The sequence below is a fragment of the Spinacia oleracea genome, chromosome 4 (assembly GCF_020520425.1).
Source record: "Spinacia oleracea cultivar Varoflay chromosome 4, BTI_SOV_V1, whole genome shotgun sequence".
NCBI lineage: Eukaryota > Viridiplantae > Streptophyta > Magnoliopsida > Caryophyllales > Amaranthaceae > Spinacia > Spinacia oleracea.
The window spans coordinates 5,315,055-5,336,131 of record NC_079490.1 but is presented as its reverse complement, the minus strand read 5'-3'; the positions used below and the strand labels follow the sequence as shown (position 1 = coordinate 5,336,131).

Here is a 21,077-nt window from a genome sequence, read left to right as displayed (position 1 = left end):
GTCTTGGAACACCGCAAGGAACAAGATCAAGGGTGAAACGCCCACTCGATGGATTTGATACACCTTTCATGATCGAATAATTGACTTTAAAGAACATCCAATTCAATTGAATTTACAGAATGGGGAAAAAACCCTAATTTTTCGACATTAAAAATCCACAAAATTACAACACAATCTTACTCAATTCTTCCCGAGAAGCGTCGAATTATGATAGGGATTGAGTGATTACAGAAAAAAAAAAAAATCCACAATGTAAGAGGAATTCTTTTTTTCCCCGAATGTTTCTGGGTTTGGGGAGGAAGAACAGAGGGGAGAAAACGGGTGTGGTTAGCAAAGTAAAGCCGCACGTGTTGATCACGTGCAAGTCAACGGGTCGAAAACGTCAGGTAATAGCTATCGATTGACCGCCGTCTCGTTCTTGATGTCGTTACATCCGTCTTTGGTTGTCTTTCGGCAAAAAAAAAAATTATATTAAGGTATGACTTCATAAAAAAATTACATATGATCCTTTCTAGTAAAATTTGGCTATAAAAGGTCGAATTTGCCAAAAAAAAAAAAAAAAAAAACACACACCATGATTTGGTTCCAAAAAGAAATATCTTGCGCCAATTTTATTTTTCATTTCTTTGTATAGCCGGAAATGGTAATCTTGACATAGCCCATTTCGTATGCACGGTTAAAAATTGACTAAAACCACCGAACCGGTTTTATTTTACAATCCCGCCGCCATCAATGGCAACATCGCGGCTCATTTCCGCCCACCTCCGTCGCTCTCAACTCTCATTCCTCCGCCCATTCTTTCTTTCTCCTCCCTCCTCGCCGTACCCTTCTCCGCGATCTCCGCCCACCTCCAATCACACTCCCCCCTTCTTCTCTCCCTCAACGACGCCGTTTCGTTACTTCTCCTCTCAGCCATCCGACACAGACTTCACTCACCAGCTCAACTCAGTTACTGAATCTGAGCTCCGAAACCTAGGGTTTCTCGACGGTTCTCAGGTTTCCGACGCTATTAACAGCCTTCTAGATGATTCTATTCTTCCGATTCGTTATTTAGTGTCCTTGCTTGATGGTTTCCATGACGTCACTGGTCTTCCTTGGTAATTCATTTCTTTAATATTTGTGATTTAAAGATTAAAAATTTCAGCTTTAATTTGTTTCTAATGTTATACTGTCCGTTTTATTGATAAACACTGGCTGATGTTGTTCAATTTGTAGAAGAATGAAATTTATGTTAATTGGTTTTACATTGTGGAAGTTCAAAACTTTAATCTGTGATAAAATCAAGCATATGTTTGATGTATTAAGGTCTTCATGGTAAGAATTTGATTAATGTGAGTTGTTAGGAGATGCAATTTTTCTTTTCATGATGACTATTGGTTGATGTTCTTGTTTCTTTTCGGGCGTGATTGTGTGTAATAAAATCATGTTTGTTGTAGGTTGTATTGACACCAAAAGAACATTGGGTTTATGTTTAAAATTCGATTGTTGTTTAATTTTTATTATTTTGGGATTTTGGTAGGTGGATAGTAATTGCCTCATCAACTGTGGCTATGAGGATTACATTATTTCCGTTGATACTGTTGCAGCTTCGCAAGTTGAAAAAGATTGGGGAGGTGTTCCCGAAATGTAGGCTTTCAATACCTCTGGCATCGACCATCATATATAGCATATATGTAGTTTAGCTCTAGATTTTTTTTGTCAAAAGCAACTTGATTAAGTTAAAATAGATTAATTTGATTTTCTAAGTGGTCTTTGAACTTGTAACTGTTGTAGAATTCATATTTTAAATGGCTTCTACATTAAATCTGATTCCAGTCTAATGATATATTGACAGCAAGGATCAATAGGAAGCGGGAACTCTCTTATCTATACGTCTATTATCTTGCTGGACAAAGTGGACTATTATTTTCAAACATCCTGAAATAGTTATTGAGTCCAATTAACGTCAGATAGGTGGAGTGTTTGACCAATGAGTGTCTTCTTTTGGTTCATATGGCATTGTTTCCATCGTTGACATTGTCCTGACAAATAGCTTGTAGTTTGGCTTGCTATGGCACAACTCACAACAATTATATTTGAAGTGAGGTTATTTAGTGAGACTGCCGTCTTGGGGATTATAAGTACTAATTGTATACTTAGTAGTTAGTGCTCAATGTAATATGAACAAGCTCCCTTAGAAAAATGAGTCACAGATGACTACTGAATGTTTGTCCATGGGTCCCTTTTTAGGGATTTTCTTCAATCAATTATGGGGAAGTTCATAACTATTTTTTTTGGTTTCTGCGCGGAAAAATCAGTACTATGGATAAATATTACTTGAATTATTTGGTGTCTTACGCTTACCTGTATGTACTTGAAATATTTTCACTTGATCACCATGCCAAACGTTTCATACTGATATTGTTGCCATGTGGAAATATTGAAGTGCCTCCTCCATTCCCGCCACCTTTCTCAGGAAGACGTTACGTCGACCAATTCTCTCATTTTTCTAGGGAAAGGCGAGCGCTTGGGTGCCCTTCGTTTTTATGGTTTCTGGCATCATTTACAGTCCAGGTCAGCTGAAAAGTCATTATGCTATAGTTATTTTTTGCCTTTTAGGATTTGACACCTTTGCCTGCATTGCATTGGTCTACAGGTCCCATGCTTCATCTTGTGGATGGCTAGTATCCGGAGAATGTCATTGGATCAGTATCCAGGATTTGATACTGTAAGGCACTGGTAACTTTGTGTTCTATGATACTCCTTCACATGAATTCACTGCCTTTATTCTCATTTGCTATTCCAAGGTCTAAAAGTGGCGGTAGCATAAATGCTCATAAATGAGAGAGTAGAGATCAATATTTTATCGATTTATTTCTTGATGTTCAGCTCTTGGATGGTTGATACTTGATTCCAGTGGCGCTCAGAAACCTGCTGTTTTTTGTTCTTACCGCAGTTGTCATATAGTATACATTCTATAGGTTGTACTTTTTTTTTACTTGCTGCTCAGTAAGTGTAAATTTTGATTCTTTGCAGGGGGGAATCTTATGGTTTCAAAATCTTTCTGAAGTACCAAGTGGTCTTTATGGGCCCATCTTTCCAGTACTCATAGCTAGTTTGCATTTTTGTAATATCCAGGTACCAGAATTTCTCCCCTTCATTCGTGCTAATATTATATCAGAGTCTAAACTCTGAAGAACATATTGAAGTTATTCTCCGTGGTTTTACATAGAAATCTAAAGAACATATTGAAGTTATTCTCCTTGGTTTTACATATGAAAGCAAGTACGATGTTGTGTCCCCATTTTTAGCTGGTTGTTGTGTCCCCATTTTCAGCTTAGTGCTTGTGGTGTGTTAATATCTGGATTATCAGAAAGACTGTATACTTGAGAGTTGAGATGCTTCCTCTCCAAGCGAAGTTTAGCTTATTGCAAATAGCACGACTGTTATTCTTGCATTTTGCATCCTGGTTGGTTTTTCTGGAGTAGAACTGTTCGGTATACTGCTTTTTAGTCCAGGCATGCTAGACATTCTTGAGTTCCTGGTCTTCTCGTGGAATAACCTTGGGTACATTTTGGGTGAGATGATGTCGTGGTCTCTTTTTGTTCTTTTCATGTATGCTCAGTGAATTGTTTAGGCAGATATCTAAAGTCTAAATCTTATCTTAGTGCAGTCTGCTTTCAGACTTGATCTCCCCCTTGTGAGTCAAGCCTGGGTTCCAGAAAATCGGTGATCAATGACCTATTAGTCTCTTGCATCTGATTAATCAGAATATGGTCTTTCTACGTCACTGGTCCCTGTTTAAAACGGCTGGCTTGCTTGGCCTCTATCTCATATTTTTCTTAAGAAATTAGTGAAGTCTTTTTCTGAAAGCACCGAATTAAATTAGGCTTCCATCTTAGAACTCTCGTGTTTTCTTGCTTTTTTTTATTGAATGGGAAAGAAAAACTAGGAAATGAGATCTTGGTATGTTGATTAGGTAGTGACCTTGATTTGGATTCTATTGTCAAGAATCAGACATGCGTAAGTCAAGTTATTCAAACTCTGTATTATTTTCTGAATATCTGATCTTCGATTCATCTCCATTCAAAATTTAAGGTGTTTAATAAAAATATTCGGCAAGTATCCGTTCCTGGTTGAGCTATGCATTTTCTGTTCAGGGTTTGTCATACCCGTTGCTGTTTAGAGCAGCTAGATTGAAAAAAGCTAGACTAGCATATGAGCATATTTCTCTTCTGCTTATATATGGATGATATTTTCGAACTCATGCTTTGTAGAGCTGAGGTGCATCTTTCGAAGATAAATTAAGAGCATTGTTGTTGCATGCAACTTTAAGACCTGTAACAGTAAGATTGTGACTGAACTTTGGGATATTATGAACTTTCTGACTAAATTGCCTGAATATACGATACTGTTACTCATGAATCTGATTAATGTAAGGTAGCTTTTTCAAGCTATTGCCACTGATTTAAATTCGTTCTTTTTTTTCGCAAAATATATTTTTTATGATTTTTTCTAGTTATTGAAATGCATTATGAGCCCTTTTACTTGGTTTGCCAGATTACTTTTAGGTCCTCTTTAGCTGCAGAAGGGAAAGGAACGTTTCAGTTTTTAGCCAAAGTGAGTGGACAAAACTTATTGATATTTAATGTGTTGTATTGTCTTCTTTAGAACTTTAGGAAACTGCAGGATGCTTTATTGGAGGGGAATTCTCAGAATTGTTGTATATCCCTTTATTTGTTTCCCCTTTTCTTTCCCTGCAGTTGTACAAGAAGTACTTGGAATTTCTAACATTGCCTATGCTATTTATAGGATTTCATATACCCCAGGTAATTTTACTACTACTACTACTACTTCATTAGGTTTATTACATGTATTGATGACATCATTGATTTTGGTGCTTCATTACTATCATGGCTTCTTGCTGATGGCAATTTATTTGGCATCAGCATTCTTTTCCTGATTCCTACTGAATCTAGTATATTCATACATTCTCCAATAACTTTCAAGTGAAGGTGGCGGGTTAGTTTTATATGACCAATTACAGTCACACCAATGGAACTCTATCTTTGATATGAAATACTGGGCATGGGTTATAGAAGGGTGAAGGACCCTTAGTGGCCATTACATTGTGCAATATTCTGCTATTCTGTGTTTTGGTTCTCTTCTTCTGCCTTAGTCCTATTTTATAAAATATGTTTCCTTTTATTGGAAGTCCAAATTATATGATAAAGGCCAAAGGGAATAACTAGAGAAGGTAACAATTTTACATTGTCTATTTTGGAAAGTGCACCATTTGAGCCGGTAAAGTAAGTCTGGCACCTCCCAGTGTGTGGAGAATTATTTTTCGGCAGTCGATCTAGATTCGAGTGCAATCAAAACGTCAAAAGGCAGGAGGGCACAACCCCCAGCCAAGGGAGAGTCTAGAAGAGAGAACAGTTAGCGAAGAAGATGATTTCCTCCCATCCATCCCTCTTTAGAAGAGAGGAAAGTGAAGGATTTTTTATTAGCTGAACTGCTGAAGGCTATTTTAGACTTGTTAATTTCGAATCACTCATTTATTTTTGTGCAGAAGTCATTTATTGGCATCATTGCATAAAAATTGTGAGAGTATTACACCATGATTATGTGTTTTCGAAAATGGAAAATGTGGTACTTTGGTTGTGACTTGTGCTGGCTAAGTCTTCCATTCCTTGTTTATCATAGCATATCAAACCTCTGTAACGTTTACATCCTGTTTTTATACTACTGCTTGACCTTGTAAATTGTTTTGTCAGGGAAGTCTTGTCTATTGGGCGACCAACAGCTCTCTAACCCTCATTCAGGTCAGTATGTGCTTTGTTTCTATTGGAGAAGTAAACTATGAGAACGTGTAGGCTTGTAGCTTTGAACTGTGATATGTTACTTGTTTTCGTGTCCACCCACTTCCTAGTTCCTACTTCTCAAATAGAGGAGAAAACGAAAGTTCTAGAAAGTAAAGGAAAGAACCCTATAAGATCATTTATGTTTTTGAATTTCGGCAGATTTTGGATTCTAGTAACTAAGTTGCGCATTACTTGGTCTTGCTTTGTAGTTCTTTTTACTGGCCTCACTTTGATCTTATAGGTTGTACAACATTAATTTCGGATATGTATTCAAGTGCATATATTTGCTTTTTTGTCAATAAATCAATGGTGTACAAGAATTGATCCTTGCCTTACATAAATGCATAAGGTTGACTTAAATACTTTTAAGAGAATGGCGGAGGGATTTTGTATTGGCTCCACCTTGGACTCTTGTAGCGTATTCTTCTTGAATTGTTTTCCACTCCATGATTCGTAGTAAGAGCTGATGACTGGGTGTTTGATAATTCTGGTATTGGAGTTGTTTGTTATCTTCTGAAATGGGTTCAAAGTTCAAAGTCATGCTTCAGAGTGTATGCTTGTTTTGTCTGAAATGTCTTGTCTCCAGTTTAACTTGAATGATTTTGTCTCTTTACTTTCACTTTTACTTGTTTTCTTGATAAGTCAGCCTTAATGTCCTTACTGGCGTCTGCACCCCACCCCCCCAACACCCAAACACACTGACAAACATACTCTCCAACTATCCAAGTAGTGTAAAATGAAAAAGAAGGTTATAGACATAGAATCATTTGCTTTTATTTTTAGGTTTTTCTGTTTACATTGGGTTTTTTAGGTGGGTGGGGGAGCCCATTGGTAGTGGAGACAAAGACTGAGCATTTAGCTTCACTCGTTACCATGAAATGAGGTGCTTTTTTTTTATTCTCCTTTTTTGTTAGCACGAGTCCACGTCTATATGAACATGTCTTGTGAATTATTTTAAGTGCGTAGGTCTACAAACAATTCTCTGAAACATTGATCACTTTTTTGTGCATTAAATGATACAGCAACTCTGTCTTCAAAACCCTGCTATTCGCCAAAAGTGGGGATTATCCAACCAGGCTGTAAATAAGGCTATTGAACAAGAAAGGAGTGTAAGCGGATCAGCACTTCCTGATGCTCCTAAAAAACGTGGACTAGTCTCTGTTTTCGACTTAACACCTCTACAACTTGTTGATGTGAGTGGAAATCATCATCAATCCTTCAGAGCATCCCTAATTCCCTATTATATGACTGAGTTACATAGTAGTTCACTTCTCTTGAAGATAACCAAAATTTAATGTTTCATGAACTTTTGGCAATTCTTGTAGAATAATTTCTTCTCTTTTTCAATATTGCAATTTTCAACAGCAATCAGTTTCCTACTTGAATGCGGAAAGAATGGATAAAGCGCTTCCGCTGCTAAGGTAATATCAATATCAATTGTTGCCTTTGATTGGCCTCATTTCATCTCTCTGGTTGCTTATCTGAACTACCTTTTGGAATAGAGTGGCACTTGACAAAGATCCAGAGTGTTATTCAGCTTTGATTGTAATGGGACAGATTAAGCTACAACAGAATGACTATGAAGAAGCCGTTGAATGCTTAGAATGTGCTATTTCAAAGGTTTGATTTTGCATGATCCATGTTATGTTTTCAATCCAATTCTTAATGAGTATGCCCTGTGTAACTATTACAGTTGCAATCTTGAAAACATTGCCACTCTCTTTTTCCTTATTTGTCTTCCTTCTTGTCGTAGATCTCTCTTGGGAAACCAACTGCTGCTGAGACAGTTGATCTTCTCATTCAAGCATACATGTTAGCTGGAGCTGCTTATTATCGGCAGGTACATCTGCATATTATGCATACTTTCATTGTTGCTTATTAGCTGCATAACATATCAAAGAGAACGAAACCAACAAATCAATAACAGGGTGTTCGGTCTACTATAAAAATGAAATGAGGCATACGCTACGTGGAAGCACGGATTATAACTTAGCCTAACAAAGAGCTGAGAGTTGTATGATGACACTAGATAGTGAATAAGATTGGTAACTCAGAAAGACCTTTTCAACTAAGTTTGGGTTATATATGCAGTTTTTTCGAATCTGACTTTTGATCCCGTTGAAAAATGTCATTCATCTATTTTGCTTCTGCAAACCTGCATTGTCAAGTGTTCGTACTAAATTTTGGTGGTCTGCTGTTGTTATGCTATTATTTTCAGGGTAAAATAGCTGAGTCTTTTGCACACTATGAAAGTTTAAGGGACATCGAAGTGCCAGAGGAACCTATTGGAAAGGCTCGTTATTACGAGGGAATAATGTGTTTTGCCAGGTTGGTTAACTGATTATTACTCGTGTTGTGATATAGAAGATACAAAACAGTACAATTGCACCACACTTGTTAATATTTATCTTCTGGGATTTTTCAGTTTCTTACTCAATGAAGGTCGTAAAGATGAAGCTGCTAAATATTTGCGCATGGCATGCGCCTTTGATCCTCAATATGATATTTACTGGAAAAACTTCGAAAAATATAACGATAATTTTGTTGGTGATCTTGCCAACAGCCGGAGAGCTGACTATTGAGCCTAACCTTAATAGAAGCATACAAAATTTTTTGGTGAACATTTTCTTCCCTGATTAGTTTTATTATCATGGGAGCAATCTCAGCAGTTTTGAACTTGTATATATATACTTGCAATTTGCACCCTAAAATGGGATTTGGAAAATACATGTAATTTATTTTTCAGAAATGTGGTAGGTAGGCACAGAATGAAAACAGAGGTCTAAAACGAATAATGGCAAGAGCATACAAAACAGAGTTCTTTTGTATCAATTAACAATGCTTGTACTTACAGTGCAACTGTAATCTATATTAATATATTAAAAGGCGTTGAGAAAAATGTCTATGTGTCACATAGTACTCTTCCCTTGGTGTCACATCATTCATTCACCAAATGATATGTCATATCATGGAAAACCAAAATTCAATACATACAATGAGATTCGAACTCCAGACCTCAAGTGTGGATGATCACTCCCATTACCATCTTAACCAACAACCAATTGTGATTTATCTCTTCACATTAATTTATAATTAATGTTACCCTGAAGTTTAAAACAACTATTTTTTATGTAACTTTATTTTTATTAACTAATTTTGCAAAAAATTAATTATTAAAGAATTAAGACAACCATGAATAAACATGATGTCATAAGTCTCATAAGCATCAACACAGAAATGCCTTTCATGGCTGCATATATCTAATTTGGTGTTTATTAATTTGAATCACTTAGTTCCACAAATTATACAAATGATAAGAGATGCAATTGAAAAATTATTTCTCATGATAAATGACGTAGTTTGTTTGTGCAGTTGACGAACTTGATGGATGATTTTCCCTTTGTGGTATACATGAATTTTATCAAATATTGAGCTTAAGAAAGGTCTAAAATTTTAACTATTCAATGTATCAATCGGGGCATCGCCCGAGCCACACACTAGTTGGTATACTATAAGGAGTTTCCTAGTAATGAAACAGACATGGCCCGAGGTCCTTATCAGGAAGCACCCGATACAAGATGAAGATTTGATTTAGTGCTTTTTTCTACCTGTAAACCTCGGCATAGCTAGATGCTTCTCTTCGAAGCTGGAAGAGATCACTGCTACTTTGATCAATGACAAAGATAATATATATTGTTAGATTTTATGATTATGCTACATTTTCTACTCTTAACCAATTGTATTAATTACTTTGTATCTGTTTTAAGTTAGTGTTGTGACCAAAGATGGTTGTGGCCGGGCTGGTCCTGTGTTAGGTCCCGTGCCTTGTACCTGGCCCACGCCAACGCCAACGCCTTGTGTTTGTGTTGGGCCGAGTCAAAAGTTTTAAAAAGCAGTCTAGGCACGGCCCAATACCACGTGCCCTTATGTCGGGATGGGTCAAGCCTTCGTACCTAAGTCTATTTCACTCAATTTTAACGTGTTTTGTCAAGTCGGTCTGTGTCGTGTCTTATTGTGCTTTTTCCCAAAAGTACGTGGCGTGAGCCTAGCCTACCGACTAGGCGACTACGACTTCGTGCTAGTGCCAAGTTGTGTTTTTTTCGTGCTGGTTCATGTCGTGCCTCGGGCTGGTCCGACCTAGTGCCATCTTTAATTATGATGAAAAGAAAAATGAGATGCAGAGACAAGATGAAACACTCGTTGAGATGAATGACAAGAAGGGGAAGGCAATTTAATAGTCCATGTGCGGATGGTGTAGGCCTACATAGAGTACATGGTTGTGTGTTTCTCTCAACCAAAACTAATTGCATTCTAATATTGCAGTTAAGCGTGCATTAGTTACCAACTAATTAACTACTTCTCTATTTTATTGCGTTTACTCTCCCAAGAGATAATTCTAACCTATTGAGAAGGTTACTCATGCGTGATGACTGTTTTGAGATGATCTCGAGTTAATCAAAAGTTCAGTCCTTTTAAAGCGAATTGTCAAATTGTGACTGTTGATTTTTTTTCCAAATCTTAATTAGACATTGACCAAGATAGGACATAAGCAAATTGTTGCTTCTAAGCATAAACTACAAAAAATCTTAATGATAATCTTGATTGCTTACATAAAATCTTACTTAATGACTTGCCAATGTCATCAAGACAAAATTCCACAGCCTTGATTTTGGCCTAGGAAGCTTCCAAGCTTCTTTCTACTAATGTACAAGTGTGGAGTACTATAATGTTGGAAATAATACGTTGAAACCATGAAATTAACAATAAAATAATAGGGAAGAATCGAAGAAACACAATACTCAATAATTGATCTCAAAAGCTGTGACGGGTTTTACGCCTGCCCTAGAAGCGTATTTCGCCACCACCGGTACAAGGTTCTCAGTGACGATTGCTCCCCAAGGGTTACACAGCTACCTTCCAACTCTGTACCCCGATTAGAAGGCTGGAATTACTCCAAGAACTGCTCAGATCTCTATGGGACAATAAATCATAAAGATAATATTCGTTTAGGGTTTTTTTTTGTTTATCTGTGTCTCTAGGGTGTTTTATTGGAATAAATAAAGGAGTATTTATAAGGAATCTGGTATAAACCGCAACTCTCAAACAATACTCCAAAACCAATACCCACGACAACACTGAAACAGGCCCACAAGCATTATCATGATTAAACGGATCCGTATTGCATTATAATTACCAACAATCCCCCACTAATGCATACGGACAAGAGATCTTGAAATCTGAGCAGTAAATGAATGGTTTAGCGCATAAATGTTAGTGTCTAAAGACTTGAACTAACATATTAGTGGAGCGAGGTATTCAACAACCAATAAAGTATTCGAAGATTGAACTCTACGACTATTGAAGAAACCTAACACCACACGCTTCACCTTTAGAAGCTTGAAAAATTCCGCGACCGCATGAAACGTCATACGAGGCCAACATTCCCTTGGATTCTAGTGAGTATTATTAGAAAAACAACAAACGTGATTTTCATAGAAGGATGCCATCCCCTCTTACTCACATAGGTGTCTCATCAAGTCTATTTTACCACATAAACCACCCAAAAGGGACATGAAGACATTAAGAACTTTAAACGTCCAACCTTACCCATCGGTATATCCATCAAGTCCGTTCTATTAGGACCACTCAAAGGAGCTATGGATATATTAAGAACATATTGTTCATCCTTGCAAATTGCATAATGTACCTATCACGTCTTCTCATGAAATCACTTCGTAAGTGAATTCATTGAGGCTAGATACTTTCATCTTAAATCCGATCCACCAAGTTCAATAATAAGAACCATCCACACAATAGGACTATGGACTCATAAGAGCAACAAAGATTAACCTTCCCAATCATAAAGCGGTGTATCTATCAAGGCTTCTTATAGTACCACCCATTCTAGGGGACCATAAGGCTAGATACATTAAGAGTAAAATACTCAACCTCACACAAAACGGTGAATCCATCAAGTTCTCTCATAGAACCACCCGAATTCGGGATATAGATTCATTAAGAGCATAAGCTCATCCTAACAAGTGTTTTCCGTAGAAATTGAACACAACATAGATTTAGTAACCCTTCCCCTTAACTAGTTTGACACCAACTCGTGCCAAGACCTTACTAAAAGAATATTTTCTCTTTAATCTTACATACTCAAGGAAGGTATCACATTCACAAATAACTGTATTTTTCCGTGTCTAAATTGCACGAATGTGTCTCACTTTGCCAATTAATTTATTGTACCTGGCAACTCACACATACAATAACTAGTGAATGACAGTATAAAGAAATGCGATAAAATTACTTACCCCCACATTGAGCCATCATCCAATAGCCCTTTCTAATTGTATGCATCTTGACTAGCTTGTAGGATCCAATGATATTGACCATAAACTTCATATTAGGCTCATCATTGTTACTCAATGAGCATCTCAAACCTGCTCGTTTGATCCTCTTCCCATTGTACCTTTCGGTGAATTATGGGGATTATTTTCACGCTCTCCACCTGTGCACTACAGGATTACCTTCAAAGTATGCTTACACAACAAGCATCATCAAGTCATAAATCAATCATACAATATTAGAGCTTCAAGCATGTTAGCATATTCAAGTTAAGATAAACCATTTCTAGATAAAACCCCACAATATGATAGCATTATACAACAATATAATGGTCACTCAATTGAAAATTGGTACTTACCAAAAAGCCTCTACAAACTCAAATGTAGTTAGGACGTACCTTTACCGATTCATTTGTCTCAATTTGTCTTTTATCTTAAAAAGAGTAAATAGAAACTTTAGTTTCATTTAAAGCACTAATGTGTGTACCATGCAACAACATATGATAGATTCACACAAGGCATATGAACATTTATCAAAGCCAACCACATATAGGAACACACACATATGCATCAAGTATGCTCATAATAAAACCAATAGCATGAAATTATTTTAATAAAACTACGCATATCAATGATTAAATGTTCGTTTTCCAACATACTCCTCGTTTCTAGCTAGTAAACTAGCCCATTGGCCTCAAACATTAACTCACACCCCCACATTGACCAACAAAGTATCAGATAACAATGTACCACACATCAAAGGAGGGGACATATCTACATATAATGTAAATAAGTTAGAGTTTGCCAACATAAAGTTTAGATAAGAAACTTCCCTGACATTAAGCATGATGGATACACTATCATTAATGATAGTGTTCTCCAAAGTAGTAGACGAGCATCCTCATTTTTATTGCTAGCTTTGCAAACAGGTATTCACATTAGCTACGCGTCCAAGTATAATGAACCTGCACAACCTTGTTAGTGTCCAACGCACAAAATCACAACTAACACACTTGTTAGTCTTCGAACTTTAGCTTTAACCCTCACATTGCCCACTTTTGCATTAGAGGGCACATAAAATAAATTATGCGAATAAGTTAAAGTTATACAAAGGTAAATTAAAGGAAGGAACTTCCCTTTTACCGCACAAACTTGTTGGAATGCAAAGGCCGGATATACGAACTTGACCCTCCTCAACCAATGACTTTATCTCATGTTTGTAAAGCGGATTTTGCTTGTATTTTCATGCAAATATGTCATGTGGCAGCCTACTCCACGGCCTGGGTGTGGCCTGTCTTCTTTGCCACGGGTGGGTTGTGGTGAATTTTAACCCTTAACAGTTGACATACCTATAACTTATCCATTGTACTCTGCAAATGGAACTAGTACGGACATCCATCCTAACTATGGAATTATAAAGAGGGAGCAGCCCGGTTGATTTAATCCAAACATTGTCTCCCTCTGATTGGTAACCCCAATAGATTTTTAATTTTTAACCCACTATCAACATTAGCTTTAACCAAGGCTTTTGCAATACAAACCATCACGTTTCCGATATGTTCATGGGATCATGCTCCACCCACCTTGCAACTTGAACCGTTGATCCGATGAATCTTCTGATTCTTTTGACATTGTTTTGGAAAGATCGACTCATAGTCGTATGGTTAGGTTGGATCTTCCACAAATTAACTCAATTTGATAATCGCCAGCGATCAATAATTTGTTCAAATCAGAAATTAGGCAAACATGCACCAATATACCATATTAATATAACCAACCACACGTTTATTCCATACACCATATATTATATTGTTTGATATGATCACACCTTGCATATTCAATATGAAAACACGCAAGAACAACTACCGCAGGAAACCTAATTGAAGGGTAGTCAATTTATCATTACAAACTTTTGTATAAGGCGGTCTTTCCTGTAAGACCACCTTGTAGTGGGTTATATTCGCGGTCCAAATCTTGTTGGCCGGGTTGCGGGTCGAATTATTTGGGTCCTATAAAAAGCTTTTTTTACGCAAATTTTCCCATTTCAAATCACTGTTCACATTTCAGGGATTGAGGAGAGAGAAAGCTCTGTGATTCTTCGCCGATCCTTCTTCTACAATTCTACTGCCATTCTACTCGATTTCTTCAGATCTCCGACTCAGCCTCTCTGCTTCATCTTCGTTTCTGCGATTTCGTAAGTTTCTCTTTCGATTTTCTTTCGATTCACCTTCGATTTTGTTTTCTGGTGGTTTGTGATTGGCTTGTGGTGGGGGCTCATACGCGAATGAGAGCAAGATTTGTGGTGGATTTCATTGATGCAATAATTAAGGCTTACGAAGCAGCGGTGAGGAAGGTGGCGGCGTTGTCGATTGCGGCGGTAATGTAGGTCTTCGCTCACCACAAAGGATGCTCGTAAGTCTGCAACCACTGGATCTCCGCCTTCAAAACAAGTCTGATTTTCTAACATTATTACTCCTATTTGAATGCTAGAGATTTCGATTTATTTCTTTGAAATTATTAGGATTGAGTTTTTATTTGGATTTTCATTTTAGGTTTTTGTTTTTTGATTCTTTTTATTAAATTCCGGCGAGAAATTAGGGTTCCAGCGAAGGAAAGAATCAGATCCTCGCCGGCGAGCAGCGAGAGATGAAGGAGAGGTCGTCGGCGTGAAGATTCAGAGCCGCCATTGTTTGCTGTTATGTGCTCTGATTTTCCTTCATTTCTAATTTGACATATATCAGACCTGTAAATGTTCTTGTGGTGGTTGTGCTTGTGGCTATGATTCCCCGGTGGCGGCTGTGGCGGTGGCAGCAATGCGAAGGAACAATGCTGCAGAGGCCGCACAAGTCCTAACAACTGTTGTTGGTGGTCGTTGTTGTTAAGGATCTACTTTGTTGTAGTTACAGATTTGTTTTAGTTATAGTTTGGTTATATTTAGTTAATAAATCAAATGGTTTAGTAATACATTGTATTTTAAAATTGCAAAGAAATGTAATTAATATCCAAATTTATATTTTAACAATTTTGTTCATTTATAATAGTCATGATTAAATAGGTTTTAGTTATGAATAAATTTATTTTAGTTACATATTTGTTATATTTTTTAGTTATTCTTTTTAGTTAAGATTAAATTTCTGGATTTTAGTTAAGTTTTTTGAGTTTTAGTTATGATTTCGTGAAATTCATTTAATTTAATATGAAATTCAATTAGTTAAGCAATCGAACAAATTAGTTAAGCATCAAAGCCAATTAGTTAAGCAATTAGACCAATTAGTTAAGTGGTCAAACTAATAAGTTTACAGATATAAATTTGTTAAGCCGAAAATTCAATTAGTTAAGCAAAGAAATCAATTAGTTAAACAATGAAATTAATTAGTTGAGCTTGAAATTCAATTATTTAAGCTACGAAACCAATTAGTTAAACAATGGAACTAGTCAGTGAAGCAATGGAACCAATTAGTTAAGCACAGAACTAATTAGTTAAACCTGGAATTCAATTAGTCAAGTAATGGAACCTAATAGTTAAGCAATGCAACCAATTAGTTAAGCAATTGAACGATTTAGTTAAAGCAATGAAACCAATTAGTTAAACCCGGAATTCAATTAGTTAAGCAATTGAACCAATTAGTTAAGTTTGAAATTCAATTAGTTAAGTTATGGAACTAATTAGTTAAGCAATGAAACGATTTAGTTAAAGCAATGAAACTAATTAGTTAAACCTGAAATTCAATTAGTCAAGTAATCACTAGTAGAAAAATATTGATTTGCGACTACACGCTAGCGCCGTTTATTTGATAACGCCTCCAATTAAACGACAAATAATTAATTGGCGGCGTTATAACACCATTAATCCATGGTGATTATTAATCAGCGGCGTTTAATGATATTTACGCCGCCAACTAATAAGGTAACCCTTGCCTTTCCTTTCCTATCCTTCAGTTGTCTTCTTCATGCCCGTTTTTGAGTGTCTGTATCCTTCTCCCTTCTCCCTTCTTCTTTCATTCTTCTTCACCACCAAGTATCTCCTCTTTAATAGATTTTGGGACAGATCTCCACCACCGTCGTCTCACTAAAGGGTACAGATCGACTCATCTCGACTGCGAATCACAAAACTCTTCACACTCGTCTATGATGTACTGAAATTATGTGAAAATCAGAGAAACTATCTAAAATCGTTGATTCACGGGGTTGGTTCAAGTTTTCGGGTGACTGACACCATTGTGTCAAGTTCTCCGGCCGCTGGGCTTAGTCTAGGTAAGTTTCGCTCCTACTCCTTCAGTCATTTCTCCTTCTTGCCGTTTTTTCTATTCAATTACGTTATTCTATCTCTTTCATCTTTCGATTTACATGAATTATTTCTGAATTATTTCTGAATTATTGGATTATTTTTCTTTGTAATTATGTGTTTTAATTTCTAGGGTTTGTGTAATTTTCATTGTTCTTTTGGCATTTGGACGAAATTGTGGTAATTATAGAACTAATTGTCTTTAAAATTCATCTAATTTCGTAATTGCTTTTGTGAAATTTGTTTTTTCCCCCTTGTGAATTTTGTGGTATTGCTAATTTGGGTTGATAATCATAATAGCCAGTATGAGAAAGAGGGAGAGAGAAAACCCATGTTTGATTTGTGGCCATTACCACTAATCCAATCAAATTCAGGTTCATTAAAGCAATTCATCCCCATGAAATCATTAAACTCATCTCCAGTCAAGAATAAAGAGGCATGATGTATTGATGCGTCCCCATTGATCACATCCCCACTCAAAAATCAACAAGTGGTATCTAACTATCAACTAATCTGATTGAATTTTTTAGTAAGTATCTTCTATTTTATTAACGAATTAGTTAATTAATTATTGGAGTAATTCAATGACATGTAAATTTCGAAGAACAATGAATGTTTCGCTAGGAACCATACCACTTACCTTCTTAATAGAAGTTCCAGCAGCGGCGAATCTGGAGGATGTGGGAGTTCAAACGGTCATTACAGAGTACACGAACTGGTGTTATTTATGGGTATGATTGGTTTTTTGATAATTCAAGTATAATTTCTTTCATAATAACCCTCTTTTTAATTGAAAGTTTTGCTTTATAGTTATAATGCTTGCGTGCGAATTGGACTGATGGGTTGTTTGAATTAGGGTGTTCTTGATCAATTGGGTGTAAAATTCAAGTGTATTTTCATCGAAAAATAGCCCCCCTTTTTTTATTGAAGTTTTTTTTTTTTAGTTGTAATTGCTTCAAATTTACTTGATGGGCTGTTACCAACAGTTAACCTTTCTAGACCGGCTAGTCGATGATGGCGGTAGCACTGGCCGATAGGATATTTCTGGAAGCAACACCGGCCCAGAACAACAGCTAGCTGATTCTGGAAGCAATACCAATTGCCGAATAAGTGCTGAATTTCCATAACCATCAATTGCCGATTAAATAGCTGCTGAATAGCTACGGTAACAGCGGTGACACCAAAACACCGACACCAAAGCTAAGATTTCTTTCTCCTTATTTATGCGATTAAGATGTTTTAATTCAATGCTCATACATGATTAAAATTACCCGATTAATTGCCGACTGCACTTTCCGCAAGATTCTCGTTATGATGTCTGTGTGTATTTTCTTTGTGACATAGCTTTAATTATAATTTTATTACTCCATAGCCAACCTGCCATCAGTGTGCAGCTGTGCACCAGTAGGCATTTAGTTTGAGCAAGCTAATTAATGGCCATTTGCCGGGCGAAATTAATAAGTGCCTAATAAGTTTATGATTTTACAAGTTAAAATGGTGCACATTGTGTGTTTGCTAAAGCACAATTGTTATGTTTTTAACATGTTCCATCGAGTCTTCAAAGTCTAAGTCATAATCTCTCTGTCATACTGTAAGTGTTAATAAGACGGATTTATTGATTTCTGGGTTAATTGCCGACTGAAATGACCTGGTTCATTGCCGACTGTATTATTACCGGCTAAGATTACCTGACTTATTGCCGATTGTTTTGTTACCAGGGTAGTCTGAAACTACCTGGTTTATGTAAAGTTGATGTTAAAGAAAAAGTTTAAGCAACGAATTATTAACAAATGATTAATTATTATCTAATTTGCTACCGGCCTGATTAGAAAGTCCATAACTCATAGTCTGATAGTCACATTATACCCTCTAATTCGTTCTTGGCTCTGTCTGTAAAGTACTTGTTGTGATGATGTGTGTGCATAAATTGTCACAAATAAGCAAGGAATTATTAGCAAGCGGTTAGTTATATCTTTTGGAAATCCTACGGTAATGCCGCATACAGACATTCTTATCTGCTACCAATATAAGTTTCGCAAGCCGGGTGAACATCTCTTAATTTTCTATCTGCTAGTTTCAACTTGTTGTCAGCCAACCTCATGCCGTTTGACAGTGATACCAGCTAGTTCATTGTCGGCTATTTTGTTTAATTAATTAATTAATTAATTAATGATTTGTATCAATCCCAATGGTTGGTAATTGGTATGCCCCTTCATATGGTTGGTAAATGATTCTAGCACAAATGATTCGCATTGTTTGGCAATTTACAATTTGATGGTATGAACTTTGTTGATATATGGCCTAGTAATTCTCGTTTGGGACAAGTGTTTTAATTGTTCCGGCCTAGTAATTCACTAATTCTTTACCGGCCATATATCTGACTTTGAATAAGGGTAATTTTGGGCCATTTGGCAAAGAAGTGGAGTTCTTCTTTTGTTAGAAGGTTAGGTTGGTGAACTAGGGATTAATTTACTGGTTGGATTTTTAAATTGAAATATGACTATGAGAGTGTTTATGCTCACAACCTGGATAAACTAAGGATTGGTTGGTGGCTTGGTCTGTTTGATTTGTAGATTAAAAGCTTGTATAATTTGATGTCAGCTTATACAGTATAAACTTCCAACTTGCAACATGTATAACCAGCCTAAAATTCTATTAGTATTTACGCCTTTTATTAATTTATTGTTACCAGCAGTGTTATGAATTTAGGAGGAAGACTATGTTGGTATAAAGTTTAGACATACCCATACCATCTGATTTACTATCAGCTCGTTGTCTGCATAACCTACAAGTCAATCACCATGCCATGACGGCGTCATTGCTACCAGCATCCCCTAGATTTTCTACCTACTTGTGTAGACTTAGGCTTTTATCTTACCAGCTCCAAAGGGCTAAATCCTACTCCATACCAGCCTCGAAATGTCATACCAACACTTGATGCTACGTGATTGTAGTATTGTTATTTTTCATAGTTTCTAAATGTGAATTTCAGTTTGATTTCTTATAGTATCTAGATGCGATGGTCTGGTTATAGTATCTAGATGCGGTGGTCTGGTTATAGTATCTAGATGCGGTGGTCTGGTTGATTTTATTGTATTAATGGATTTGTTGATTCTTTAAATATGCTTCATTGGTAATTCTTTTTATGTGGTAGGCTGCGATTTAAGTGTCATACTTGCCCGATCATTCTCTATTTCTCTGTCAGTTTACACACTTAGTCTAAACACCTCTGTCGGCATGAAACTCTTACCAGCCTATAGAGTTATCAGTATACCATATGATTTATTGCTGACTCACTGTCTCCATAGCCCAATAAATTCTAGATTACTTGTTAATTGTTACTCCGTAGCTAATTTGCTACTAGCCTAATCTAAGCGGCAAGTTTATGCTTAGTATATGATGATGTTTTAGAAGAGGTATGACTTGATTTAGTATCACCAGCATTATACCATCATATGAGGCCAACAACAAAAAGGTTGTCTTAAATCTAGACTAAATAATCACCCATGGGTACATGGTCACCTCTGTTACTGTCTGCTACCGTCCAAACTGATGTCAGTGTAATTTGATGAGTTTTCTTTGCTAACGTCCTGATTTCAAAATTTATACCCTTTGCTATCGGCCAAATTATATGAGTCTTATGTATTACATAAATACTAAGCTTCCTACCAGCATATACCCTCTTGGCCAACATCATATACCAGCTATTTAATCAATGATTGTAGTATGAATTAAAGAGTCATACTTACTACAGTTTTAGTTCGCAAATGGTCTAATTTGCTACCATCTATGGTCTTATTTGTCGCAATCAGCTTTTTAATTCATGATAAGCTTGCTGACTATGATTTTTTACTTCCCCGTTGACGTTTATATTAAGTCAAAATTGTAATTTTTGTGACTAAGTTTTATTGATGGAAAGACACACGGTTTTTGTTTCCTTTATTGTCATGAATATTGTTGTTGTCATGTTGTCAGGGTTCTTGATTCTAAGGGCTTTGCCCTTCCATTCTTACCCATGTGAAGATTAAAGTTATTCTTTTATTGGGTTATTCCTCTTTGGTGTGCGCATGTGTTAAGGGCTAGGTTTTTTCTTGCGGTTGAATATATGCTTCTGATTTTGAACTCTTTCATCATCCCTATTCAAAGACTATTATTTCCATGGTTCGAGGACCTAGGAGACAACAACTTTTTAGATAATCTAACCGAAGATAACTTATCTTATGATATATATTATTTTGTTAGGTTTGCACGTCACTAAGTGGAGATTCTTTCACCGATGAGCAAATTGATGAAATACGAGACAAATGGGCATCATACTTCACCGAACATTGTGTGTAAATAACTAACGCTTCATAGATCTCTTTTTGTGGATGTTTCCTTCTATTCAAATCATATATAATTGCCTTATTATATTTTTGGTGCAAATTTGTAACGTATGAAGTGTAAAAGATATAGTTATTATCGACTTGAAACTATTTAGGTGGTTTGTTTTTGTAAACATATATATGATGGTTAACTTACATGTAAAAATCAAAGTGTCTTGGAAGTTATTGGTGGTTGATGACACTTTTGAACGTTGTATAAATGTGGCGTAAGTACAGA

The 21,077-nt window shown here is 36.4% G+C and overlaps 1 protein-coding gene and 2 long non-coding RNA genes across 3 annotated transcripts; all 3 read left to right on the top strand.

Moving 5' to 3' along the window:
- The first annotated feature begins 574 nt into the window (after positions 1-574).
- LOC110805123 (ALBINO3-like protein 2, chloroplastic) lies at positions 575-8,746 on the top strand. The gene is made up of 14 exons (XM_022010745.2): positions 575-1,097; positions 1,520-1,626; positions 2,426-2,553; positions 2,636-2,707; positions 3,016-3,117; positions 4,540-4,599; positions 4,743-4,808; positions 5,757-5,804; positions 6,866-7,036; positions 7,209-7,264; positions 7,346-7,463; positions 7,597-7,683; positions 8,062-8,171; positions 8,269-8,746. The coding sequence occupies exons 1-14, from the start codon at positions 733-735 to the stop codon at positions 8,423-8,425; spliced, it is 1,647 nt and encodes a 548-aa protein (XP_021866437.2). The 5' UTR covers positions 575-732; the 3' UTR covers positions 8,426-8,746.
- Positions 8,747-13,194: 4,448 nt separating this feature from the next.
- Positions 13,195-15,169, top strand: LOC130460127 (uncharacterized). Its single transcript, XR_008920071.1, has 2 exons — positions 13,195-14,602; positions 14,789-15,169. It is a non-coding gene; the product is annotated as an uncharacterized lncRNA (long non-coding RNA).
- Positions 15,170-16,081: 912 nt separating this feature from the next.
- On the top strand, positions 16,082-21,077 carry LOC130460126 (uncharacterized). Its single transcript, XR_008920070.1, has 3 exons — positions 16,082-16,444; positions 16,850-17,206; positions 17,462-21,077. It is a non-coding gene; the product is annotated as an uncharacterized lncRNA (long non-coding RNA).